The 26833-nt window shown below is 49.3% G+C and overlaps 1 protein-coding gene and 1 long non-coding RNA gene across 7 annotated transcripts in view; one reads left to right on the top strand and one right to left on the bottom strand.

The window, feature by feature from the left end:
- GLIS1 (GLIS family zinc finger 1) overlaps window positions 1-26833 on the top strand; it is a 225245-nt gene that overhangs the window by 116761 nt on the left and 81651 nt on the right. For 5 of the 6 annotated variants that reach the window (XM_082429442.1, XM_082429440.1, XM_082429443.1 and 2 more), the window contains 2 exons: window positions 20678-20855; window positions 25151-26033. In XM_082429442.1, the coding sequence (XP_082285568.1) occupies window positions 20678-20855; window positions 25151-26033 (1061 nt within the window). Of the gene's footprint in view, window positions 1-5322; window positions 6639-20677; window positions 20856-25150; window positions 26034-26833 lie in introns of those variants that run through there. The other variant, XM_082429444.1, reaches the window with a different exon arrangement.
- On the bottom strand, window positions 20903-25584 carry LOC309645786. Its single transcript, XR_014255062.1, has 3 exons — window positions 25477-25584; window positions 23181-23423; window positions 20903-22162 (listed from the first exon to the last, which is right to left on the bottom strand). It is a non-coding gene; the product is annotated as an uncharacterized lncRNA (long non-coding RNA).

Genomic DNA, 26833 nt, shown 5'->3' on the forward strand with positions numbered 1-26833 from the left:
GTGGACAAGCCCCTTGCTCTCTGTGGGTCTCAGTATCCCTTTTCTGTAAAATAGGAGGCTGAGATTAGATTATCTTTCAGGGCCATTTTAGCCCTGACATCTTACAATAGAGTAACTGAGGGATGCTCCTCAGGGAGTGTGCACTTCCTTCCCCCTAGGAATGGCCTCTCTGGGCCTCTGGGCAACCCTGTGGGTGGGGTGTGGGATGATCACTGCAGCCCTGGCTGAAGACTGTAGTCTGGAATCAGCAGCCCTGCGATCGAATCCCAGGTCCGTTTCTAAGTGTGTTACTCAGCAGAAGTCATTTTGCCTTCCTGGGCCTCAGTTTCCTCATCTGTAAAATGGGCTAATAGATCTATCTAGCAAGACTGTGGAGAGGCTTGGATGAAACATTTAGCTCTGCCCTCCAAGGTATGGACACATCACTTACATCGTATGGTAAGGACTGTGGGGGAGTGATTCCCAGAGTGCCTGGGAGCAGCCAACCACGTGGGGAGAGGGTGGCAGAATCAGGGAAGGCTTCATGGAGGCAGTGGCCATGCTAGAGGAAGGATAAGAGGAGGCAGGTATGCTCCTTCATCCTTGTAGAGGGAAGAGAACTTCAGTTCTGGCACTGATCCATCCCAGAGTCTTTTTCTGTTTAAGGGTCATGTCACTCACGAGACTATGGGCTCCTGAGGGAAGCACCAGTGTCTGGCTCACCTCTGTGTCCCAGTGCACAGGCCTGGCACACATAGGTGCTCAGAGTCGGGGGGTGGATGGGTGCTGACTTCAGCCCATTCCAGAGAAAGCCGTGGGAAGTGGCAGGCCTGTCAGGTAGTAAGGAGTCCCAAATGCTAGAGCTGGCGGGAAGGAGAAGTCAGGGTCTTGTTCAAGACCGGCCCCCACTCTGGGTCATGAGGCCTCTTGACAGGGCATTCATGATGCTCTTTGGGGTGAGAAGAGAACAGGAACATTTAGAGACACCTCCAGTCCACTCCCCTTGTTTTACAGCAAAGGAAACTGAGACCCAGGAGCTGGGGGCTGCCCAAGATATGTAGTGAGTCTTCTGGGAAGCCCAGAACACTGGGCTCAGCTTCCCTGCCCAGGGGGCCTTTCCCCGGACTCTTAACCTGAAGTGTGAAAAAGGGGCTTGGGACTGAACTCAGGGGCTACTGCACCAAACACACGAGCACTGATTCATTTATTTTGGATTGAGAACCCAGCTCCCTCCTCGTGGAGTGAAGTGTGACCTCGTGGACCTTTCTCCTCTGTGACGTATGTCGATGGTATGTGCCTGAATAGGCTGCCCCATCAGCTGTATCTTCCTAGACACCCTCCCTTGCAGCCTCAGAAGTCGGGGCAGTGTGGTCCTGTGTGGGCCGGGCAGTCCAGAGTAGAGCCCAGGCTGGGCCAGGGCTGGACCTGCAGTCTCCCCACTCCTCACCGAGGCCTGCTCCTGTTTGGAATGAAAACACTTCTAGGTGCTGCTTCAAGTTCCCTCAATCATGTTTTTGGAAATGTTCCTTATGTTTCCATCCCCCACCTTTCCAGGGAAATCAGTGAGTTTCAGCCAGTAGAGCTGTAATGGCTGGAGTGGAGTCTACAGCCTGACCGACACCCCCTCCCCCTCCCTGCCCCCACCAGGGGCCTATGTCTTTGAGAAAAGGCTTCTGTCTGTCTTGTGTTTCTAGGTCTCTCTTTCCTGGTAGCAGAGGTTCGAGTGTCATTCAAGGCCTTGCTCAGCTCTCCCCTGATGTATTGTTCTCTGCATTTGTCCTTCAGATTGTCATTTAATGCACTTATACATGGGCCACACACGCAGTGCAAAGGGAGCTGTGACGGGGGCCACATGGGGCTGGCGTAGCGCAGAGGGAGTAGTGAAGGCTGCTCCACAGGGAGATGGCAAGGGCAAGGGCAGTACTTACAGGGCAGGTCTGGGGGGCTGTGAGCAGCCGGGTGCAGCTCTAGGCTGGCGGTGTTGGGAACCTGCAGGAAAGGGACTGGACGGTGGGAACAAATAGAAGGTACAGGGTTTTATTTGCCTGGCTTTGGCATTCAGAGGGTATCTTGTGGGTAGTGGGAGCCATGGAGGGTTAGGAACAGGGGGAAAACCAGACAGATTTTTGTGCTTTGGAAAGATCACCCTGGCTGCAGTGGAGTGACTATGTCACGTCTAGGTGAAAGATAGTGGTGGTTTGAACTGAGGCAAAGATGGTGAGGATGGGGAGGAAGGGATGGATTGAGAGCTGTCAAGTGTGGGGCACGGGGGCTGAGGGTGAGGAGAGAGCTGGGTCAGGGGGCACAGCAGGAGAAGGGGAAGGTGTAGGGTGGGGGGAAAGGGAGTGGGGAGGTGAGCTTGGTCCCAAAGTCTCAAGCCTCAGACTCTGCTCCCAGGCCTGGGAGACTCACCTGCCTGAGGCCCTCTGTCTGGCCTGCCTCTCCCAGGGCTTCCAGAGTCAGCCTGGCACACCCACACCTCCTGTCCCTGGCACGGGGCCTGGGCTGCCCACTCGCCTTCTCTGGAGAGCCCGCATGGGAACCGTGTGCCTGTCTTCCTGGGGGTCCTTATGGGCCCAGGGCTCTCTGTGTGTCACTGAATCCAGAAACAGGTCCTGGGAGTCAAAGACATCATACCAGGCCTATCCTCGGAGTGTCTCAGAGCTGCAGAGTCAGACACACCTGGCTGAATCCCAACCTCCCCATGCTCACCTCACTATGTGACTTTGGAGGACACCTCCCTTTCCCCATCTGGAAAACGAGGAGTTGGCCTGGTCAGTGGTTCTCAGCACTTCCTTTTTCTAACAGGACCCTCTTGTACTGCCTCCTTTACGCTCTTGAAATGAAACTGGTAGATAATGATACCCGTCGGCACCATAGTTCTTAAAAATTCCATATAATATTTCAACTGTATTATAGAGAAGAAATGAAAGGGAAGAAACCCTTAAGTCATGTGTGCTCCCCCATATAAGCGCCCAGAGAAGTCGCCAGTTGCTCACACCTGTGCCCGGCATCCCTGACCAAACCTGCCAGCTACAGATGCATAGACGTCACAAACGGAGGGACTGAGGGTGACCTCATTTTCTGAAATGGTGAACAACTGGTCAAGTTCCAAACAAAACACAGTACCGGGCTTCCCTGGTGGCGCAGTGGTTGAGAATCTGCCTGCCAATGCAGGGGACACGGGTTCGAGCCCTGGTCTGGGAAGATCCCACATGCCGCGGAGCAACTAGGCCCGTGAGCCACAACTACTGAGCCTGCGCGTCTGGAGCCTGTGCTCTGCAACAGGAGAGGCCACGATAGTGAGAGGCCCCTGCACCGCGATGAAGGGTGGCCCCCGCTTGCCGCAACTAGAGAAAGCCCTAGCACAGAAACGAAGACCCAACACAGCCAAAAATAAAAATAAATAAATAAATTTAAAAAGCAAACAAACAAAAAAAACCACAGTACCATCTTTCCTCCATGTACATCGTACATAGTTCCATTCCTGGAAAATTCAATGTATATTAAAACAATGAAAAAAATACTTTGTGTTTATGTGTAAAATGGGGCTATGTTCTAGACTTAGATGACCAGGTTGCTTGCTTACAGATATTTTGAATATCTGGCAACATATTCAAAAGTTAGTGTGGGGCTGACCCACCCTGGGCAGTGAGTTGGCCATCCCTGGCTCTTCCCCACTAAAAGACAGTGACTCTCAGTCATTGTGACGCCAGATATCCCCCCCAGGGCTATTCAGTGTGCCCCCTGGGGCGGAACCTCCACTCTGGGGAATCCCTGTTGCAGTGATGGCTGAGGGAGGGCGCCTTGTGCCCTGTGGGTAAGGGTGCAGACTGGAGCACTGGCTGTGGGTCCTCGAGGAGGGCAGAGGAGGAGAGCAGAAAGCCCTGTGGGATGTGGCTGATCAGGGAGGGCTTCCTGGAGGAGGGGCCCTGGGAGCTGAGTGATTTCAGCTCTGGGGCCCAGGAGAGGGGATTTTTCATAAGCCAAATCAACATCTATGACTTCCTCAGTAAGCTTTGCCAGCCTTTCTGGCCACACTGTGGAACAAATGATCTTTTCCAAGAGTCTAGAAACTCTGAGCCTCTCTGACGTACAAGGAACCATTCTCACTGCCTGCTCCGTGCTGCATCTCTGGATGTAATCTTTTCTGAAGGTTGGGACATCTTCCTTGGGATGGTGGTATTTTTTCAGTCATAACAACTGATCCTTCCCCAAGGATGCGAGATGGAGGGAGGGGATTTTAAGGTGCTGACATCTTGCGTGCCCAGACCTGCCTGCAGCTGCCTGGAGCTGGGCATTTCTCCTCATTGCCTGTATGTCTTCCTTCTTGCTTTATAGATATTTTTAGCAGTTTGAGGGGATGTTTCATTGGTTAGGGGGTAAAAAACTGACATGGGCATAGGAGTTAACTAATTAGCTTGATTTAAGGGGAGGGAGTTAAAAAAAAGGCCAAACATGAAATGTTAAATATATGCCTGACATAAATATTTATGGTCCTGTATTTACTGAAAAAACACAGATGGAATATGTTTGTCTTTGAGAAGTTTTATAGATTTTAACAGCCATTTCCTCTGGATTTCTTGTCATCCCATTACTCTCTTGTTTTCATCTTGGACAAAAACAAAGGGGTTTTGGTGACCATAACTATTGCTCCCTGATGATTTAGGCCATGCAGGGACTAATGTGGGGTTCAGGGCACCCTAGGAAGTGGCAGGCTTTCCGATCCGAGAAGCATGGGTTTTTACACCCTTGGAATCAGAGAATTTCCTTATGTCTGATCCATAACATCATAGACTCTTAGAACCATAGTAATTTAAATGCTTAGCTTTATAAAATTACATCATCTCAGAATGAGAGAGTCATGGAATTTTAGAATCCCAGATGCATGGAAATCTCTAATCTTAAATTTTGGAACCATGATGGCTCACTATGATGAAATGTAGAATCTGAGAGTTTTAAGGGCTATCAGTTTATTTACTAGACCCCGCTTCCCTTACCCCTGGGAAATACATAAATATGCTGAATATGTGCAGTGCTTTCTTCTGGCACCCCTGGGGCCCCTGCTTTGTGTTGCTCCCTCCTCACTCACTCACTCACTCAACCTGGAATCTGGTGTGTGTGTGTGTGAGTGTGTGTGTGTGTGTGTATCTTCCTGGGCACTCTAGCAGTCATTTACACCTAGTGTAGGTGCAGCCTTTCCAGGGAAGGATCTGAGAGGAGGGGGAGGAGGGGGGGAGGAGGAAGACGAAGAGGAGGAGGAGGAGGAGGTGGGAGGCTGGGAGACTGCAGTAGGAACAGAGAGAGGACAGAGGCTTCGGCAGAGCAGCCTGAGGAGGGGAAGCCCTGGGTCCTGAGACTCACTGGGCTGTGCGTCTCTCCTGTCCGCCGTCTTATCTCATGTGAAGGCGCCTGTCTCCTTAGGCTGTCCTCTTCTGTAAGCCTTCAAGAGGAAGGGTACCCAGGGGTCCTCTGGTCCAGTGTGGGGAGTACCCACACTCCCCCTGCCTGGAATTGCTGGTGGTGGGCTGGGAAGGACGGGGCCTGTTCACAGATCCCCGTGCTGGACGATGGTCCGTGCCGAGTTAGGGGCAGCAGTCTATCCCAGCTCTATCTTTGGTCTATTCTCAAGGACGGATATTGGCACAGTTTTTTAAATTATTGAAACAATATGAAATAGTTTGAAATATGTAATACAGAGATTTTTAAATCTTTCAAAATTTATGTACAGTAAAAATCACTAAAACAGTGTGTGTATGAACAGTTCTGTGAGTTTTGATAAATGCTGTCATGTTATCACCATTACAATCAGGAATCAGAATAATGCACTCAATCCAAAAAGGAATGGAGGTTTTAGGAAGCACTCTGATAATAAAGCCACCACTCTCTCCGCAGCTACTGTTTTTCTTCTAAAGTCTTTTTTCAACACAAACTCAGACATCTTTCCACACCATAAGTCAAGTCTGGTCTCTCACCCTTCCATGGCTTTCTGCTATGTCGGTACAAAACCCGGAACTTCGGGAATTCCCTGGCAGTCCAATGGTTAGGACTCTGTGCTTCCATGCAGGGGACACAGGTTTGATTCCTGGTAGGGGAACTAAGATCCCGCATGGCACGCGTGGCATGGCCAAAACAAACAAACAAAAAAACAACAAAACAACAATAACAAAAAGCATAGTGAAAAAAAAAAACCTGAAGCCTCAACAGGACTCTCAAGACCCTGCTGGTCAGACCCAGCTGGGTCTCATCACCTGCCTCTCTCATCCTTGCTCACTAGGCTCCAGCCACACCTGGCCTGCTTGTGTTCCTACCCTGGCTAACACTTCTACCTCAGGGTCTTTGTACCTGCTGCTCGCTCTGTGTGAAAGCTCTTTCCCCAGGTGTCCACATGGCTCACTTCTTCCCTTCACTAGGGCCTTTGTGTAGATGTCTGCCCCTCGGAGAGACCTGCCCCGACTGTCCCCATCTCCCTGCACTTTCTAGCTTCTTACCTTTAGTTTAATTCACATTTATCCCTACTTGATATTATAGTATATATTTATGTGTTTACTTTTGAAATTGTCTTCTCTCTGATCAGAATGCCAACACAGTGAGAATAGAGATTTTCCTTTCTTGTTCATCATTGCATTCCTGTGCCTGGTGCCTGGTCCTTGCACAAAGTAGGTATGCAATAGACGTACGTTAAATGAATGAATGAGTGATTAATGTTTTTTTAAATTTATTTTATTATATTTTATTTTTGGCTGTGTTGGGTCTTTGTTGCTGTGTGTAGGCTTTCTCTAGTTGTGGCGAACAGGGGCTACTCTTTGTGTGGTGCGTGGACTTCTCATTGTAGTGGCTTCTCTTGTTGCGGAGCACGGGCTCTAGGCGCACGGGCTTCAGTAGTTGCAACGCACAGGCTTTAGGGCGCACAGGCTTCAGTAGTTGTGGCACGTGGGCTCAGTAGTTGTGGCGCACGGGCTTAGTTGCTCCGTGGCATGTGAGATCTTCCCAGACCAGGGATTGAACCCGTGTCTGCATTGGCAGGCAGATTCTTAACCACTGCGCCACCAGGGAAGTCCGTGATTAATATTTGATGTATTGATTTTCCTTTTTTTTTCTATTCAAGTTAGTTTCATGCATGTGGAATTTTGAATCTTATTTTTATTTAATTCTTATAAATATTTTCCCTTGTAATTAAAACCTTTAGTAAATCCAATAAAACTCATGATAAGATACCTTGTGATAAGATGCCTTCATATAAAACATGGCAGTAGCTCCTGTCCCCTGTCCAGCCTCTTCACAAAAGAGTTCTTCTTTTCTCTGGAGATTGCAGGGGATTATGGGTTAGGAAGTGACTGCCTCATAACCATTTGAGGTTTTCTTAGTTCCTTGTGTAGTGTGTACTTTGTGATAAGTGGGCTGTTTCTGACATATCTAATAAATGAAAACATCTTTTTCCCATATATTAACTGGAAAAACCACCAAAAATACCATTTTAAGCTCTGCATTTTAGAGTAATTGAAGATTTTGGACCACAGTTAATTGCATTATGATGGAATTCTACTATATTTAATGGCTACATAAAATTTCTGTTGAGTAACTTTATGTAATCATTTTTCTATTATTTGATATACAGGCTATATCCTATTCTTTTCTATTATAAATCACCCTGAACTGTTAAATTAACAGATTTTTTAAAAAATGAGAATACCTAGAGTGGTGAGAGTGCAAGGAAACAGGGGCTTTCCTGCACTGATGATGGTATAAATTGATATACTCCTTTTGGAGAGCAGTTTGAATAGCAGGTAGCAAAATTCTTTAAAATTTTGCATGTCCTTTGACTCAGCCATCTCACATCTAGGAATTTATTCTAAGACTATAAATATGGGTGGACATGAAGACAGGTCTGTAAGGACATTCATTACATGATAGTTTCTAGTTTTAATCTTTTTAAACAATATAAATCCTAACTATGGAGGATGGATTAAATAAAGTATGTACAAGCATATTATGGAATACTATGCAGTCATTAAAATTATATGTTGGAAGGGGCTTTTTGCATCTGTTTATAGCAGATAAGCTTATATCAGACTAACCTTCCCTCTGAATAAAATATAAAACCCAGCTGTTTGAAAGCATCATGAACTACCAAGACAACGAAGACTTGAGGCACCAACACCCTGAAGAGAAAGGAAATACACTGACATGTATCTGACACTGCGCAACTTCTTCCTTTCAGGCATTTGCCAGATTGCAAGTTGTATAGGACCAAGCTGTATAGGACCAAGAACTGGAGAAATGAACAGAGCTTTCTGCGGCCTTACTATGCTAGAGATACAAAAACTGGAGTTTAGGGCCACCAAAATAGGCAGATTTTGAGGGGCCAAGATTCCTTGGAGATAAGAAGTGCCGAAAAGTGAGCTGAACCTTAAATGTTGCGTTTCCTTCCAAGATATTTGTTGATTCTTAAGTGGCATAGGCTATATGGCTGAGAAATCAACAGTGTGGCAGTTAAGAGGTTGAGGAACTAAGCAAAGCTTTCAACAGCCTCAGGTTCTGGGAACTTATATTGAAGTTCAGTGTCAACCAGGGAGGAGGAGTCCGGGCATCCCAAGCTTTCAGCTGGGGACCCTGAAGGGCAGCATCCTAGGAGAAAGGATGAACCAGAAAGAGAGCAACCTTTACAAAGCCTAAAGCTGAAATCCTAGAGTGGATAAAGATCATCTTCCCTTCTTTTAACTGCCTTTGAGAAGCAAAAGAAAATTCTCTCTGGAGGAAGATATCATCTGGAGCCTGTACAGATTTCATACACAATGTCGGGCATTCAACATTGTTGGGAGAAAGTACCAGGGATACGAGGAGGCAGGACCAGTGGGCGGGGGGAAACATACAAAAACAGACTCACAGGTGGTCCACGTGTTGGATTTATCGGGTACAAGATTTAAAATAACTGTGATTAATGTGTTCAAGAAAATAGATTACCAAATGGAGAATTTCAATGGATATCTGAAAGCTATAAAAATTAATCAAATGGAAAATTTTAAACTAAAAAATAGAAAAATTTAAGAACTCAAAAGATGGATTTAATAGATTTTTAAAAAATTTTTATTGGAGCATAGCTGATTTACAACATTGTGCTAGTTTTAGGTGTACAGCAAAGTGAATCAGTTATACATATACATATATCCACTCTTTTTCAGATTCTTTTCCCATATAGGTCATTACAGAGTATTGAGTAGAGTTCCCTGTGCTATACAGTAGGTCCTTATTAGTTATCTATTTTATATATAGTAGTGTATATATGTCAATCCCAATCTCCCAATTTATCCCTGCCCCTTTCCCCCTGGTAACCATAAGATTGTTTTCTACATCTGTGACTCTATCTCTGCTTTGTAAATAAGTTCATTTGTACCATTTTTCAAAGATTCCACATATAAGCAATATCATATGATATTTGTCCTTCTCTGTCTGACTTACTTCACTCAGTATGACGGTCTCTAAGTCCATCCATGTTGCTGCAAATGACATTATTTCATTCTTTTTTATGGCCAAGTAATATTCCATTGTATATGTGTACCATGTCCTCTTTATCAATTCCTCTGTTGATGGACATTTAGGTTGTTTCCATGTCCTGGATATTGTAAATAGTACTGCAATGAACATTGGGGTGCATGTATCTTTTTGAATTATGGTTTTCTCTGGATATATGCCCAGGAGTGGGATTGCTGGATCATATGGCAACTCTATTTTTAGTTTTTTAAGGAAGCACCATACTGTTCTCCATAGTGGCTGTATCAATTTACATTCCCACCAACAGTGTAGGAGGGTTCCCTTGTCTCCACACCCTCTCCAGCATTTATTGTTTGTTTTTTGATGATCACCATTCTGACTGGTGTGAGGTGATACCTCATTGTAGTTTTGATTTGCATTTCTCTAATAATTAGTGATGTTGAACATCTTTTCATGTACTTTTTAGCCATCTGTATGTCTTCTTTGCAGAAATGTCTATTTTTTAAAAAATTTATTTATTTATTTATTTATTTATTTATTTTTGGCTACATTGGGTCTTCGTTGCTGCACACAGGCTTTCTCTAGTTGTGACGAGCGGGGCTACTCCTCATTGTGGTGCACGGGCTTCTCATTGCAGTGGCTTCTCTGGTTGAGGAGCACAGGCTCTAGGTGCGTGGGCTTCAGTAGTTGTGGTTCGCGGGCTCTAGAGTGCAGGCTCAGTAGTTGTGGTGCACGGGATGAGTTGCTCCACGGCATGTGGGATCTTCCCGGACCAGGGCTCGAACCTGTGTCCCCTGCATTGGCAGGCGGATTCTTAACCACCGCACCACCAGGGAAGTCCTGAGAAATGTTTATTTAGATCTGCCTATTTTTTTGATTGGGTTGTTTATTTTTGTTATTGAGCTGCATTAGCTGTTTGTGTATTTTGGAGATTAATCCCTTGTCAGTCGCTTCGTTTGCAAATATTTTCTCCCTTTCTATGGGTTGTCTTTTTGTTTTGTTTATGGTTTCCTTTGCTGTGCAAAAGCTTTTAAATTTAATTAAGTCCTATTTGTTTATTTTTATTTTCATTACTCTAAGAGGTGGATCAAAAAAGATCTTGCTTCGATTTATGTCAGAGAGTGTTCTGCCTATGTTTTCCTCTAAGAGTTTAATAGTATCTGGCCTTACATTTAGATCTTTAATCCATTTTGAGTTTATTTTTGTGTATCGTATTAGGAAGTGTTCCAATTTCATTCTTTTACATGTAGCTGTCCAGTTTTCCCAGCACCACTTATTGAAGAGACTATCTTTTCTCTGTTGTATATTCTTGCCTCCTTTGTCATAAATTAAACTATGGATGTGTGGGTTTATCTCTGGACTGTCCATCCTATTCCACTGAACTATATTTCTGTTTTTGTGCTAGCACCATGCTGTTTTGATTACTGTAGCTTTGTAGTATAGTCTGAAGCCAAGGAGCCTGATTCCTCCTGCTCCATTTTTCTTTCTCAAGATTGCTTTGGCTATTCAGGGTCTGTTGTGTTTCCATACAAATTGTAAAATTTTTTGTTCTAATTCTGTGAAAAATGCCATTGGTAATTTGATAGGGATTGCATTGAATCTGTAGATTGCTTTGGGTAGTATAGTCATTTTCACAATATTGATTCGTCCATTCCAAGAACATGGTATATCTCTCCATCTGTTTATGTCATCTTTGATTTTTAATCAGTATCTTATAGTTTTCTGGGTACAGGTGTTTTGCCTCCCTAGGTAGGTTTATTTCTAGGTATTTTATTCTTTTGGATGCAGTGGTAAATGGGATTACTTCCTTAATGTCTCTTTCTGATCTTTTGTTGCTAGTGTATAGGAATGCAAGAGATTTCTGTGTATTAATTTTGTATCCTGCAACTTTACCGAATTCACTGATGAGCTCCAGTAGTTTCCTGGTAGCATCTTTAGGATTTTCTAAGTATAGTATCATGTCATCTGCAAACAGTGACAGTTTTACTTCTTATTTTCCAATTTAGATTCCTTTTATTTCTTTTTCTTCTCCGATTGCCATGGCTAGGACTTCCAAAACTATGTTGAATAAAAGTGAGAGTGGACATCCTTGTCTTGTTCCTAATCTTAGAGGAAATGCTTTCAGTTTTCCACCATCGAGAATGATGTTTGCTGTGGGTTTGTTGTATATGGCCCTTATTATGTTGAGGTAGGGTCCCTCTATACCCACTTCCTGGAGAATTTTTATCATAGCGACTTAATAGATTAGATGCAGTTAAAGAGAAGATTGATAAATTGGAAAATAAGTTAGTAGACAATATCTAGACAGAAGCATGAAAGTTAAAAAAAGATGAAAAATTCAGAAAAGAGCATAAGAGAGATATAGAACATGGTGAAAAGGTCTAACATACATTGTTGCCCCAGAAAGATAGATAACGGGCAAAAGTAATGTCTGAAGTGATGATGGCTAGTAATTTTTCAAAGCAGACAGTTTTGCATGTAGGGGAGTGGAGGCTGCTCTTTCCTTAGTGTTAGAGAAGTTCCAGGCCTCTGTCTAATTAACCCAACTTGCATTACGTGCCTATCTCTGAGCCTGTCACTGTGGCACTGTGGCTGGGGAGATGAGACTATGCTGATGGTCTAACCTACCCTGGAAAATGAATAAGAACAACAGTGAGAGCAGACATTTATATAGTGCCTACTGTGTGCCAGGTGTACTGTTCTATGTACTTTACATTTGGTATATAAACCCATTTTAACTTCATAAACTGTGGCACAGAGAAGTTAAGTCATTTGACTTAGACAAGATCACAGCTGGTAAATGGCAAAACCAGGATTCAATCCTAGTCAGTTAGGCCCCAGAATCTGCACTCTTATCTGCTGTGCTATACTGTCTCTTCTTCTCAAGCCTCATAGATAGATATGGAAATACGGGACCCTATTAAGGCTAGGAAAGGAGGGAATGAATATTAGGTGTTATGGACTGGATGTTTGTGTCCCTCCCCAAATTCATATGTTGAAGCCCTAACCTATAGTGTGGCTGTATTTGGAGATGGGACCTCTAAGGAAGTGATGAAGGTTAAATGAGGTCATAATGGTGGGGCCCTGATCCAATAGGATTAATGTCCTTATAAGAAGAGATACAGCACATGTGTGCTCTCCCTCTCCTACCCCCCACCTCCATGCATGCACTGGGAAAGGGCATATTAGGGACATAGTGAGAAGGTGGCTGTCTGCAAGCCAGGAAGAGAGCCCTCACCAGAAACCAAATCATCAGGAACCTTGATCATTGACTTCTAGTGTCCAGATCTGTGAGAAAATACATTTCTGTTGTTTAAACCACCCAGTCTATGGCATTGTGTAATGTCAGTCCAAGCAGACATATACAAGCAATCAGCTGCGTTGACCCTAAATTTCGTAATGATGTGGAGCAATGTCTGGGTCACCACTGCCTTCCAAGTCTGAGAGAGCTGGACTTGCATTTTGATTCCACCATTCAACAGATGCATGACCTTGGGCAAGTCACTTACTCTTCCTCTGGGAAATGGCATTAGTAATTCTGGCATGGAAAGAGCCTAGTACTGTGCATGGCACATAATGGGCACTCTATAAACTTTAATATTCATGATATATTACTAAGTGAAAGAAGCAGAATACAAGAAAATAAGTATATCGTCCTTCTTTTTGTCAAAAAATTATATGGATGCTTAGGGAAATACCATAGAGGTTTATGTGTCATCATGTCTGCTGTGGCTCTCTGGTTTGTGGTCTTATACATGATGTCTATTTTCTAATTGTTGCCTCAATACATTTTCTAGTTTTTTCTATAGCAAATGTGAGCTAATTTGAGAGCAATAAGAGAGTCTGAGGGAAAACTTCGCCCATATATGTGTTTATATACATACCTGCATCTCCACGTGCAGCCAGCCTTGGGCTGCTCATTTCCTGGCCCTGGATAGGACAGAGTTGCAGGCTCACTCTGGTTTCTCTGTGGCCCCTCCATGCTGCTCAGGTTTTAGTGAGCCTGAGGTGAGCCTGCTCAGGTTTTACTGGCCTGAGTCCCCGTAAATCTAGCTTAGCTTTAAAGGGGAATTTATGGAGTTTTTTGTGACCTGGGATAAGAGACGCCGGGCGGCCATAAGCCCGGCGTGAGGCCTCGAGCATCAGGCTCTATAGCTCCAGAGGCCCTGCCAAGGTTACAGGCCCCCTGATGGGGCCTGGGACACCCCAAGACAGCTCTGCATCGAGCAGCCCATCTCGCTGGGCTGTGGAGACTGGAGAAAAAGCTCGGATGTCCACCTTCCTGCTTCTACTCTTTCAGAAGCCCCCGCTTCCTGCTGATTGCCAGGCCTTTGGGTTTGATGAGGAGAGGGAAGAGAGAGGATGAAGAGGCAGCACGGAGGCGGAGGGGGCCCTGGAGTGTGGATGCAGCACAGGCTTGGCATCTGATGAGCATCCTTAGAGAGCCAGCACTCACCTCCCTGGGCCTGAGAATGGAGCCTGATATTCCCTGCTGTTTGAGGTCTCTAGTGCCCCTCCTGCTCGGGCCTGGCACTCCCACTACTCAGAGGGGAAAGCTAAGGCTCAGAGAGGGGGCCTGCAGAGCCCAGGCTCAGACTCAAGACCCTGTTGGCCTGAGGCTGCCCTCTGTGGCCACTGGGGCTCACTGCCTGGGAAAGTGGGCCACTGTTGCTGGAGAAACACCACCTCAGGGTGCTGTGACCGTGTGTCCCCTGCCTGTCAAAAAGGCAATAGAGGGACTTTTACTAAAGTGCTGACTGCACCAGGCACCAGACTGCTACATGTATTATCTCATTTACCCCTCACAGCCACCCCTTGGAGCTGAGATTCTTATCTCTGTTTTACAGATGAAGGAACTGAGGCTCAGAAGAGTAAGGTAGCTCATCTAGGATGAAGCAGCCAGAAAGTTAATGGTGGAGCTAGGGCTTCAACCTAGGTGTGTGTTTGCAAAAGCTTGTTCTGTTTCCCAGAGTCACGGTGTCTGATGTAGAGGAAGCACGAAAGTGAACTTTGGACAATCCTCCCAGCCACCCCGCCCCCTTCCCAGTGTTTCCAAGCACCTACTGTAGTTCTAACCGTGTGCTAGGAGTGAGGGGAATATCCCCAGTGGGGCCCAGGTGTTGAGAGATACTGCTTGCTGTGTGACTAGGACCAGCCTCTCCCCCATCCAGGCCCCTGTTTTCTCTTCTGTATGTGGAGTAAGTTGAACAAAATCATGTGTCAGAATGCACTGACATTCAGCAGCTCTGGAGCTCCAAGACCTTGTCCTGAAGGATTTCACAGACTCTAGATGAGGCGGGACTTTAACCGCACTTACAAGCGTCAATGTGGCCATACAGAGTATTATAGTCCCCACCTTGTGGTGATGTTGTGGAGATTTAGAGATCAAACATGTCGAGTATTTGGGACTTCCCTGGTGGCGCAGTGGCAAGTTAAGAATCCGCCTGCCAAGGCAGGAGACACAGATTCGATCCCTGTTCTGGGAAGATCCCACATGCCACAGAGCAACTAAGCCCGTGCGACACAACTACTGAGCCTGCGCTCTAGAGCCCAGGAGCCACAACTACTGAGCCTGCGTGCCACAACTACTGAAGCCCGTGCGCCTAGAGCCTGTGCTCCACAACAAGAGAAGCCACCGCAATGAGAAGGCTGTGCACTGCAACAAAGAGTAGCCCCTGCTCGCCACAACTAGAGATAGCCTGTGCACAGCAACGAAGACCCAACGCAGCAAGAAGGAAAGAAAGGAAGAAAGGAAGGAAGGAAGGAAGGAAAGAAGGAAGGAAGGAAGGAAGGACGAGGGAGGGAGGAAGGGGGAGGGAGGGAGAGAGAGAGAAAGAAAGAGAGAAAGAAAAGAAAGGAAGAAAGAGAGAAAGGGGGGGGAGTGGGGGGAGGGAGGGAGGGAGAGACAGAAAGAAAAGAAAGGAAGGAAGGAAGGAAGAAAGAAAGAAAGAAAAGAAAGAAAGAAAGAAAGAAAGAGAAAAAGAGGGAGGGAGGGGGAGGGAGGGAGGGAGAGAGAAAGAAAAGAAAGGAAGGAAGGAAGAAAGGAAGGAAGGAAGAAAGAAAGAAAGGAAGAAAGGAAGAAAGAAAGAAGGAAAGAAAGAAAGAAACCACATGTCAGATGCTGGGTTAGGTGCACCCTAACAGGCAGCTATTTGCAGGGGCTGCTGTGTGCAGAGGTGGGGAAGCTTGGGGGAGGGCGGGAGAGACCAAGGAACGTTCCAGACGGAAATGCACTTCTGCTGAGCTCTGAGGGCCCAGAGAGATTTGGGAGGTGTCAGGCACCCTGACTGGAGGGCTGGGGTGTATACAGTGCAGCAGCAAAGCACTGTGGGAGTGGGAGGTAATGCCCAGATAGGAGGTGAGCCCAGGCTGTGGGGACCCCTGAGCCAGGCTGATAGCACCTCCATTTATCAGGTGCCACCAGGGGCTGGCCCTGCAGTCAGAGTCGACAGTGGTTTTCATGTCATCAACACCTGTAAAATGCTCCTCGTTTTACAGATGCAGGAAAGTCTTTCTAACTGCAAAGCCCACCTCTAACTGCTGCACTAGATTGGGGTCAGCATGTTACAGCCCAAGAGCCGGTGAGCTCTTTTTCTCAATAAAGTTTTATTAGAACACAGCTTAATCTTCTGTTTACATGCTGTCTGTGGCTGCCTTTCATGGTACAACAACAGAGATGAGTAGTGGCAGAGAATGTATGGCCTGCAAAGCTTAAAGTATGTGCTATCTTGCCTGTTACAGAGAAAGTTTGCTCTCTGAGCCCTACACTTGCCGTGTGAGCTTGGGTAAATTGCTTGCCCCCTCTGAGCCTGTCTGGCCAATTTCTGATGGTTGTAGCAAAGCTCATAGGTGATGGCTCTGAAATGTTTCGTGGACTGTAAAGTGCAGTACCCTGTCACCAGCCTGGCACCTGGCGAGCACTAAAGGTCTGCTTGTCCATGAATGAGGAGCAGTCATCGTGTGGGCCTTCCTAGACCCAGCCAATGGCTGCTTCTGGGACAGCAAGGAGGCAGCATCTGGGCCCGAGATGCTGAATGCATCATTGTCCCTCTCGTGCAGACTTGGCAGTTTTCAGTGTAAATTAAAATTCCTGTGGGGAGTCACCTTATATGTGGTACCACTTTATAGCCAAGTCATTACGGTAATTTGCAAAGCTCTGTGGTGTGTAACTGGAGCCATTTGCTTTGGATTTGCTGGCTGTGACCTCATTCAGGCTGCCCAGTTCTGCATTTGGTGACCCCTGAGACTTGGGGGCTTGTCCTTCTGAGCCTGGCCTCAGGGTCATCCAGACCTGACCTTCTTGGGGATAGAATACTTCTCATACAAGGCCCTGCCTCCCAGCCCCATCCTGAATTCAAGGATAAACAGAAGAAGTAATTATCATGATCATCATAACTTTTCGAGTGCTTGCTGTGAGATAGGCACCATGCCAAATGCATTGTGTTTGTAATTTCACTTAATTGCCACCACAACCTTGTGAGGTAAGTGTTAGCACCATTTTACAAGTGAGAAAACTGAGGCTTGAAGAGGAAACTAAACCAAACTCTTACCCAGCCCTGGGGGTGCCAGTCCAGGTTCTGCTATGGATTTGCTGTGTGATTAAAGCAGAGTCTTTCCCTCTCTGAGCCTCAGTTTCTTCATCTATTAACGAAATAGTCACTCAGTCCCAGCCCTGACATTCTAGGTTTTCTCATCAATCTGTAAAAATGTACAGAGGACCTTCTCACCCTCCAAGCCTCCAAAGAAGCTTGATGTATGTGGGGAGAGCCAGGTCCAGGGTCTGCTTTTGCCCCCCTGTGGCACAGAGGGAGGCATGGCTGCTGGGTGCCAGTCGCTTTTCAAGGCACCCCCAGCCTGCCTTAGGGCAGCGGGGCTGACATGCCCCTCTCATTCCCCTGCCTTCCCAGAGAAAGACTCCCTCCCTGCTCCCTGGAGATAGAGAGTAAGCCAGGGTGGGTCCTGTGATGCCCTTGGGGACAGAGAGGCAAGATGTCAATAGGCAGGAAGGCAGTGGGAGGGCCCAGGGTTGAAGAGTGACTGTAGCCACATCTTTCCAGTGGTGACAGCACCGCTGGGACAAAGCCTCTGGTTTAATTTCCAGGCTTTGAGAAAGCAGGTGGCCTGGAGCAGGGTCCAGCATGGGTTTGGGGAGACCTGGGTTTGGACTCAGCTATGCCAGCAATTGCCATGTGACCTTGGGTAGCCACTTGCCAGCTCTGGTGCTCATGTCCTTCCCTCTGTGAGGCGGGGAGGGCAATGCTTTCATCAGGGTGCTGTGAGAGTCACATAAGACAAGGGCTTGAATGGGCTTGGATCCCCGAGCAGTGCCAAACTGTGACCTGAGGGGCTCCTTCCTCCCTCCCTCCCAAAGCTGTGTGTTTATTTATTGTAGGAAAACTTCTTACTGTATCCAGTGGAAAAGAAGCCAATAGTCCCCAATTGTTTGTCTGGTAATGACTGTTTCTTCCCCCAGAGGTGATGGGTTTGCATCCCAACTGAGCCCCTTACTCCCTGTGTGACCTTGGGTAACCCACTAAATTTCTCTGAGCCTTCGTATGCTCATCTGAGATGGAGTGGTCTTACCGCCTGGCAGAGTTGTTGCAAAGATTGAAGTTTAGCAGTCATTGTAACGGTTGCACTTTGACTTCCCCAAAGGCTCCCCAACATGATCTTATTGGAGTCAAAGGTGGGGATGCTTATTTGGGGGTCCCCAGTCGTTCATCAGTTGGCTAAGAGGCAGCAGGACAGGACTTGAGCTTTGAAGTGTGTGAGAGATATGGGCTTGAATTGTGGCCCCGCATCTTACAGACCCCAGAGCCTGGTGGAAGGCACCTAATCTCTCCAAACTTCAACTTTTCTCATCTGGAAAGTGGCTGTAATGAGCCCACCTCACAGGGATGGACACTTAAAAGAATCAAATGTTCCTGTTGATCAAATAGGAAGGGCTGATGAATAGGGCTTGATACATGCTGGGCTCCCTGGCGCCTTTCTGGGGCCCTGCCTTGCATCTCTCCATACATCCTCCTGTGGGAAGGAGGGGTAGGTAACCCAGAGGTCCCCAACGGGCCTCGTGGGTCCTTGAAAGAAGCTTGGAACCACGTCCCTGACCCAAAGACGCTGGAAGAAAGACACTGGCAGAACAGCCCCGTGTGGTTGATGAAGCTCTCTTTGCGCCAAATGCTATTAATGGTCATAAAATCATCCACAGTTTTCTCAGGCCCAGTCCCAGGGTTTGCCTCAATGGGGCAATAAAATCACAAGCAGAAACAATTTGGAAAAGGCAGAGACCGCCTTGCAGAGGAGGACTTAAATGAGCGGCAGCCGGCTCTCATTAACTCAGGCTATTCACATTTGTTACCAGGGATTTCTTTTTAATTAAAAAACAACCAAGTTATTAAAAAATAAGCTTGTGAGGGGCTGGCCAAGCAGCAGCCAAAGCCAGCAGGAGTGAGCGTTCCTCACAGCAGGACATTGGCCCAGTGCTTGGCCTGGGAAGGTGACCAGAGGTCCACTTCTGAGGAAATACTTGTCTGGAGACTTGTCACCTGCCCTGGGACCTTGAGAGCATGGTATTCTCATCTGCAAACTGTAAAGTGCTCGGCAGGTGAATGCCTAGTGCCTGTTCGGAGCTTTGGGCACGTGGCGAGTAAGCACTGAGGGTCTGGCCTTCTGTGAAGGGGCTGCCTGGGGGTGGGGTAAAGATAGAATTAGGGCTGGGGGAGCTGGATCCTTGAGGATGAGGTTGGACTTCTGTCTTCCTAAGAGGCCACTTTTTATTACATAGTGATTAAGACATGGGTTTGGGTCTGATGGACCTGAGCCAGAGATCCAGCCCAGACTCTTACTAGCTGTGTGATCTTGGGTGAGTAGTTTAGCCTTCGTGAACCTCTGCTCTCTCCTCTGTACAATGAGCATAATACTGATCTCTCCCTACGAGGGCTGCAGGAGGCCCCAGTGAGGCGGTGGAGTCAGGGCCTGCACATCCTGCTTAGCTTCAGGGCTGATCGTGTGCTGGTGTCAGCTCTTTTCTCATCTTAATGGTTTATCTCGCTCAGTGTTGACAGTCCCTGGAAAATCCTTGGGCCTGTTACTAATGTTTTATTGCATCTGTCAGACACTTTTTACTTTTCAAAGTGCTCTTTGACAATACGACTGCTTTCCACTCCAGATGCACCACCTACTAGGCACCCGCGCTTGGCTAGGGGCTCTGCACCTCAGCTCTCCACACCTCACAGCATCTCTGGAGAACTGGTGTGGCTGTCCCCATTTGACACAGGGGGACTCAGCCTCCGGAAGGGACCTGTCCGAGTCACAGACTTGGTTGGGGGCAGTAGAGGCTCACATTGGGCACATCAGGCCCCAAAGCCCTTTCCTCCTTAGCATAGCCCTGCCAAGTGACTGGGCAGAAAACCCAAGAAGATAGTCTTCAGATTAACCCTCCTCACACTATAGGTGAGAAAACTGAGGCCCAGAGAGGGCAAGTGGCTTATAACAACCATGGCTAACATTTTTGTTATACTTTATATAGTTTTTAAGGGCTTTCAAGGGCTTTCTTTAGATTTCAAGACTAATTGAGGCACATCTGCCTCAGTTTGTCTTCCTAAAAATCCCAGGAGTGGGGCACGGCAGGGCATATGATAGTTAGGCTATCAAAGAACCGTGGAGGATACAGAGGCGTGAATAACTGTATACTGTGCTTCTATGGGGTAATGCAATTTGGAAAACAATGTGGTTTCAGCTTCGGTGATAAGAAGGGCACATGCTGTTTAGTGAGCACCTCCTCCTTGACCTCCAGATGTTAGTGATGCTCACCCGGCCTGCTGGGCAGCCAGCCCCAGCCATGGCCTTGCATCTTGTCAAATGAGCGCCAGGATCATAGATCGTAAGCTCCAAGAGGCAGGCGTGTGTGTCTAGCTCACCATGTTTCCTGCACCCACGATAGTGTCTGGTACGTTGTAAGTGCTCTGTGTTTGTGTAAAGATCAATTACCCACTGGAGCTCAGCATCTGCATCTGAGAACTGGGGATTTTATTATTGATCCTGCTGGTGATTATGGGAATTAATAGGTGTCCCCAGTGCCTGGAATGCAGCAAGGGTTCAGTTAGTGTTTCTCAAGGGCACTCTGTCCCACCCGGTACCCCAGTGACTGCCCTCTGCAGGCCATCCCCACTCACTTTGTCTCCTTTTCCTGTCTCTCTCTGCATAGTGAACGGGAGCTACGGACACTGCACTCCAGGCTCGGAGAAGAGTCTACTGGACCTGGACCTTGCTGAAGGCCCTGGCCCCCCCTGCCGCCAGGGCCTGTTTCTCCCTGCAGGAAGCCCACCACCCCGGGGCCACCCCTCAGCCTGCGAGAGGCTGCTGCATTTCCCCCACCCCAGCAGGTATGTGCTCCGACCCCATGCATCAGCTGCCTTCTGTGGACGGTAGCTGGAAGCCACAGACCTAGGGCCTCCAGACCTCACCTGGTCTGCCTGGTTCGTGGGACACACAGGGAAACTGAGGCACAGGAGGGCCAGAGACCAGCCGGAGCCCAGTAGCACATGGATGGCCGCCTGGTCTAGGCTCTGGACCTCAGCATTGCAAGGCCCCATGAGAGACAGGAGTGGCTTTATTGAGGTGTGTTTCCCTGTTGCAGAAGCTGAGCTGACTTTACAGAGAATCAGTCATTTCAGAAGAAGAAAAAGATTCAGAGGATGGGGGGAGAGGCTGGGGAGGGAAGACCCAGCTCAGGGTTCACGCATGCTGTAGTGATGAACCCTGGACTGCTCCGAGAGCCGAGAGGGGTTCCTCCACCCAGGCGTCTCCTGCCCCAGGAAGCCATCACCCCATAGAACTCTGCCAGGTAACCATCATTCAGTGCTGGCATATTACCAGTGATGTTCACCTCTGGACAGATGTTCTGCCAGACTGCATATGGGGCTGAACTCTGCCTCCTGAGGCTTCTCCCAGGATCCAAGCCATGCCTCTGTGCCCTCTGGTTTGCTGACAGGCAGACAGACAGGCCTCTGCACCCACCTGCTCAGCCCTAGGGCCCTGAGCCAGTGCCTGGGGCTGCTGGCCTGGGGCCTGTCTCACAGATCACAGAGTCTAAAAACTGGCCCAGTTGCCTGCAACTGGTTGCTTGCAATTGCTTCCTTCACCAGTCATTTATCAGGGGTGGGTGCCTTGGTGAAGGAAGCAGAGATCTCCCCGACAGAGTTTACTTTACAGTGGGAGCTCCATGGTGGGAGATATTACTAATTAGCAGGATGCTTATTCTTCCCACATGGAACCATTTTTCTTTGAGAATGTAGATTCCCTGTGGCTTTCTTTGGTATTAGTGAGACTTCTGATTTACAGGAGTGTGTTAGTCTGCTTGGGCTGCCATAACAAAACACCTCAGGTTGGGTGGCTTAAACAACAGACATTTATTTCCTCACAGTTAGGGAAGTTGGAAGTCCAAGATCAAGGTGTCTGCAGGTTTGGTTTCTCCTGAGAGCTCTCTCCTTGGCTTGCAGATGGCCACCTTCTCACTCGCTGTGTCCTCACATGGTCTTTTCTCGATGTGCACACCCCTGGTGTCTTTTCTTCTTACAAGGACTCCAGTCTGGTTGGATCAGGGCCCCACCCTATGACCTCATTTAACCTTAATTACCTCCCTGAAGGCCCTACCTCCAAATCCAGTCACAATGGGGTTTAGGACTTCAATCTGTGAATTTTAGGGGGACACGATTAAGTACATGATGAGGAGTTAAGCAAGCATCTTTTAGACTTGGAGCTGTGCATTGTTTGGTGACAGTCAAATGCATTTATCTGCTTGATTATTCACTGAGGCCCCCCTGGAAGCATCCAGTTTCTCCAGTGAAATTCTTTCTATCTCATGGCAGAAGCTACACTAACCTAGTGAAAGCTAAGGAAGTGGATTTTTGTTTTCTTTTCTCTTTTGGTAGAGATGATCAGAAACATCATTTGTCTTTTGAATGTCATTTGACAGGGCACAGGAGAGTCTGTACCCAGAACCCTATGCCAGCCTCAGTCTGAGTTGCTGCCACCTCTGCTGCTGATCTGGCTCTCCCAAACTCCCTCATTTTCCTAAAGAAAAAGAGGGCCCCAGCCCCTATCCCATACCCAGTTGGATCCTGTGCCTTCTCCCTCCCACCAGATTGCCTTGTGTTTGGGGTCTCTCCGTTCATGCGGCTCCCTCTGATTCAAACAGATCCAGGTTCACATTCCTGCTCTATCACTGCCTGCCTCTGAGGGCTTGGGCAAGTTGCTTCAGTTTTCAAAAGTGTCAAACAGATAGTAGTCTCTCCCTTGAAGAACTTGGCCATGCCTTCAGCTACCGTGCACCGTTACACTGTTAGGATTCATGAGACGGCCCCTGGGAAAGCGCCTGAAGTTGTCCACTTTTTCTAGGGACCACATTCCCTAGAAAGATGTGATGGGATTTGCCTGGGGTGTACAGGGCTCAGCGGCAGAGCAGGGCCAGAACCACTGCCCGGCCTCACAGGGACACTGAGGGCAAGGGGAGGGGCTGCCTTAGCTGGCATCCGGAGCCAGGAAACCCTAAGGCCTGAGCTGCCCCCTCCCTGCCTGATGCCATTCGAGGTTTTGCTGTTGATTATTCGGGTAACTTCAGTCACAGAACACCACAGCTGTTCTCTTCTGGTGTTGGTTGCTTTAAGCTGGCGCTGTTGTTAAAGCAGTTGCTTCAAACAGATGCTTACCTGGCTGCCCTTCCCCACCCGTGCCCACCTCTGCCAGGCCCAGGATCATGACCACGCAAGGAACAGCTGTGCACTTATTTTTTTTTAAGCTCCACAAAGTCACAACTTCAAATCCGATCTTTAAGCCACTCGGAGCTTTCTGCTGGCAGTGGTGGGCCCAGGATCCCCAGCCCTAGAGATGGAGGGGTATGTGTTTGCTCCTTCTGATTCCACCTGGTGACCATGCTCTGGACAGCAGAGTTCCTGGGAGGGAAGAGAGGTCTCTGGTGAGTGAGGCAGAGAATTGTTCAAGTGTAGTTGAGAACCAAACAGAAGAAGAGCCCCTCCCCCAACCTCCTATCCAGGGAGCACTTCAGGTTAGGTCTACACAGGAGAACTCTACACCCGGGAGGAAGAAGCGGAGCCTGGGTTCTGGTCCCAGCCCTGCTGCTGGTTTGCTGCTTGTGACTGCAGTGAGCCCTGTGCCCTCTTGGTAGCGATGGGGTTGGAGCCGGTGCTCTCGGAGGGCTTCGGGCTCTGACTTTCCTTCTCCCCTGTCCTGTCCCCTCCCTTCCACCTCAGGGCTGGAGCGGAGGATGCCACAGCTGCAGGGAGCCCGAGAGGGAGGGGCTGGGGCTACAGGGCCACGCTGGGAAGCAGAGGGACAGGTGATGGCGCCACAACCCCCGGCTGCAAAGAGCCCCAGGACGGGGCAGTGTTAATGATGGCAGTGCTGATTGCACCATTCACCCTGCTGTCCTCTTCCCAGAGGGCTGTCACAGCATCTGTTTCCTCCCTTGATCCTGGCAGCCTCCCTCTGAGGTAGGGAGGGTTAGTCCTTATTTCACAGGTGAGAAGACTGAGGCTTGGATGGGGACAGGTATGAGGGTGCATGGGGTATCCTAGTCAGACTTTGGGCACATAAGCAGGCCTCCTGCTCTGCCCAGCCAGCTCCTGGGGCTTCTCGGACCCTGAGCCCAGTGTCACCTTGCTGGTCTCTCTCCTTCTCAGAGCCCTCTGATGACCGGCAGGCCCTGATATCTCTTCCTGCACTTACTTGTCCCACATTTGGGAGAGGCCCCCTCCAGGAATGCATGTACCGCATGTGTGATGATGAGAGCATCTTGGCCAGCTGGGCCCTGCCCATCACCGTCCTCACCCTCAGGAGAACCATTCGACGCTGGGCTACAGGGAGAGGCCCAGAGCACCTTGCTAAGTAAGGTTCGCTGAGTTGCGAGTGGCTGAGACCTGAGGGTTAAGAGATGTTAACCCAGGTCTCTTGCTGCCGCACCTGGCCTGCCTGCCTACAGCTTCATTTTGTACATTCATGACCTTGAAATTCTGGACATTCCCCCCAAGAAACTTTTCCTCAGTTTTTCCTAGGATGACCCCTCACTGTGACTGTGATTCAAACCCCACCCGCTGATGTTCACAGTGGAAAGAACAGATTACTTGGGGCAAAACATCACATTTTGAGAAATTAAGAAAGATTACAAGAATCAAGAGAGATTTAAGGGACAAGTAAGCAGAGTTTAAAACAAACTGGACCTGGTGTCCCTCAAAGAGCCATCCTCAGCCTTCTTCCTCCAGAAGTCACTAGAAGGTCACGGGGAGGGGGACAGGGCAGACCCAGGGAGGCCTCAGTGGCAGGACGGATAGCACTTGGGCTGGAGACGGTGGTCTGGAGTTAATAAAAGGATGAAATGCGCTCCTTTTGGGCATCCTCCTCGGCACATTCATGCCTTCAGACCTCCTGCCTCTCTTGAACCTCTCCCCAGCCCCCTCCTCTTCCTCTCTCTCCCCTTCTCCCTCCACATTCTTCCCTGCTGACCGGGCAACCAGTCCTGGTCTGTCTGCTGCCAGCCCTCAGCCTCCCTCTCTTGCTCTGGGCTTCTCCGCCCCTCAGTCGTCAGGCTCGCCACTGTCCCCTGCCCGGACCTCCCCACTGTGGAGTGCCCACCCTCTCATGACCCCTGTGCACTGTCTTCCAGGTCGCCCAGGCCCCAGGCCACCTATGTGAACGGAGGCCTCCCGGCCACACAGCACATCAAGCAGGAGTCCCTGCCTGACTACCGGGCCATGACGGAAGCTCGCGCACCCCTGTCTGCCCACTGCCGGGCCCCGCCAGCCACGGGCCTGCACACAGACCTGGACCTCTCGGGCCGAGGCCTCGCCAACCCCGCACCTTCCTGCTACCTTCTGGGCAGTGAACCCAGCTCTGGCCTGGGCCCCCCACCTGAGGCCCACCCGCCCGAGGGTGGCCTGAAGCGCTGCTGCCTCTTGGGCCTGCCCCCTGCCTCCTCAGCCTCCGCCTCACCCTGCGCCTCCTCCGACATCACCTCCATCATCCGCTCCTCCCAGACAGCTCTGGTCACCTGCGTAAATGGACTCCGGAGCCCCCTTCTGCCGGGAGACCCGGGGGGCCCTCCCAAGAGGGCCCGGCCCAGCCCTGCGTCCACCGAGAGCCACGAGGGCAGTTTGCAACTGGAAGCCTGCCGGAAGGCCGGCTTCCTGAAGCAGGAGCCCGCGGACGAGTTCTCAGAGCTCTTCGGGCCTCACCAGCAGGGCCTGCCGCCCCCCTACCCACTGTCTCAGCTGCCGCCTGGCCCGGGCCTTGGAGGCCTGGGGCTGGGCCTGGCGGGCAGGGGCGTGGCTGGGCGGCAGGCGTGCCGTTGGGTGGACTGCTGTGCAGCCTACGAGCAGCAGGAGGAGCTGGTGCGGCACATTGAGAAGAGCCACATTGACCAGCGCAAGGGCGAGGACTTCACCTGCTTCTGGGCGGGGTGCGTGCGCCGCTACAAGCCCTTCAATGCCCGCTACAAGCTGCTCATCCACATGAGGGTGCACTCGGGCGAGAAGCCCAACAAGTGCATGGTGAGTTCCCACGGCCGCCGGGCTGTGCCCCCGCCGCCCCCAGCAGGGCAGCACCCACCTCACTGCCCTGGGAGAGCCCTGCCTAGGCTCCTCACCCTGGGGGCTGGCTGGGCTGTGGCCACTGGTCACAGTGGTCAGTGCCCTGTCACTGGGAACCTTGGTGGAGGGCCAGGTACCCCATCCTCCACCCTCCACGGCCTGGTGTCACACACACTCGTTCAGGTGGTGACACACGTGCTCTGAGGTCAAAGCGGCTCGGCCAGCCTTCTCTCTTACGTACAAATGCTCAGTGTCACACCTGCCGATGGCCAGGTGAGTCATGGAGAGTACGCTCTCCCCCAGCACTGGCTCTTCACCCGGAGCCCTTCTCAGGGAGGCTCTGGGGCCTCCTGGAGCAGCCACAGGCTTGATTTCCTCCAGAGAGCACCGGGTCCTCACAGGCGTCCGGCTTCAGAGCTGTGGGCACCCAGGGCAGGCTTTGGGGTAAGGCCAAGGGTTAGCAGATAAGGCCCTGGATAGCACCTGCAGTGTTCTGGCTGGGGTTGAAACTAAGCTTTCCAGGGAGACACACACACACACACACATGCACACACGCACACACACAAAATATAGGCACCCAGGCCTCCAGCCCTTCTAAGTGGTCATTTGCATGTTCTGCTCTCACTGTGGTGGAAATCCGTATCAGAGGTTAGAAATGTAGTCTTAGTCCCTGATATCTTTAGCCAAGCCACTGTGCCTACCCACAAGGCCCAGCCAGCCCACCAGGACAGGCGCCTGCCTGGGATTGGAAGGGCTGATGG

The sequence above is a fragment of the Balaenoptera physalus genome (assembly GCF_965194825.1).
Source record: "Balaenoptera physalus genome assembly, chromosome: 1".
NCBI lineage: Eukaryota > Metazoa > Chordata > Mammalia > Artiodactyla > Balaenopteridae > Balaenoptera > Balaenoptera physalus.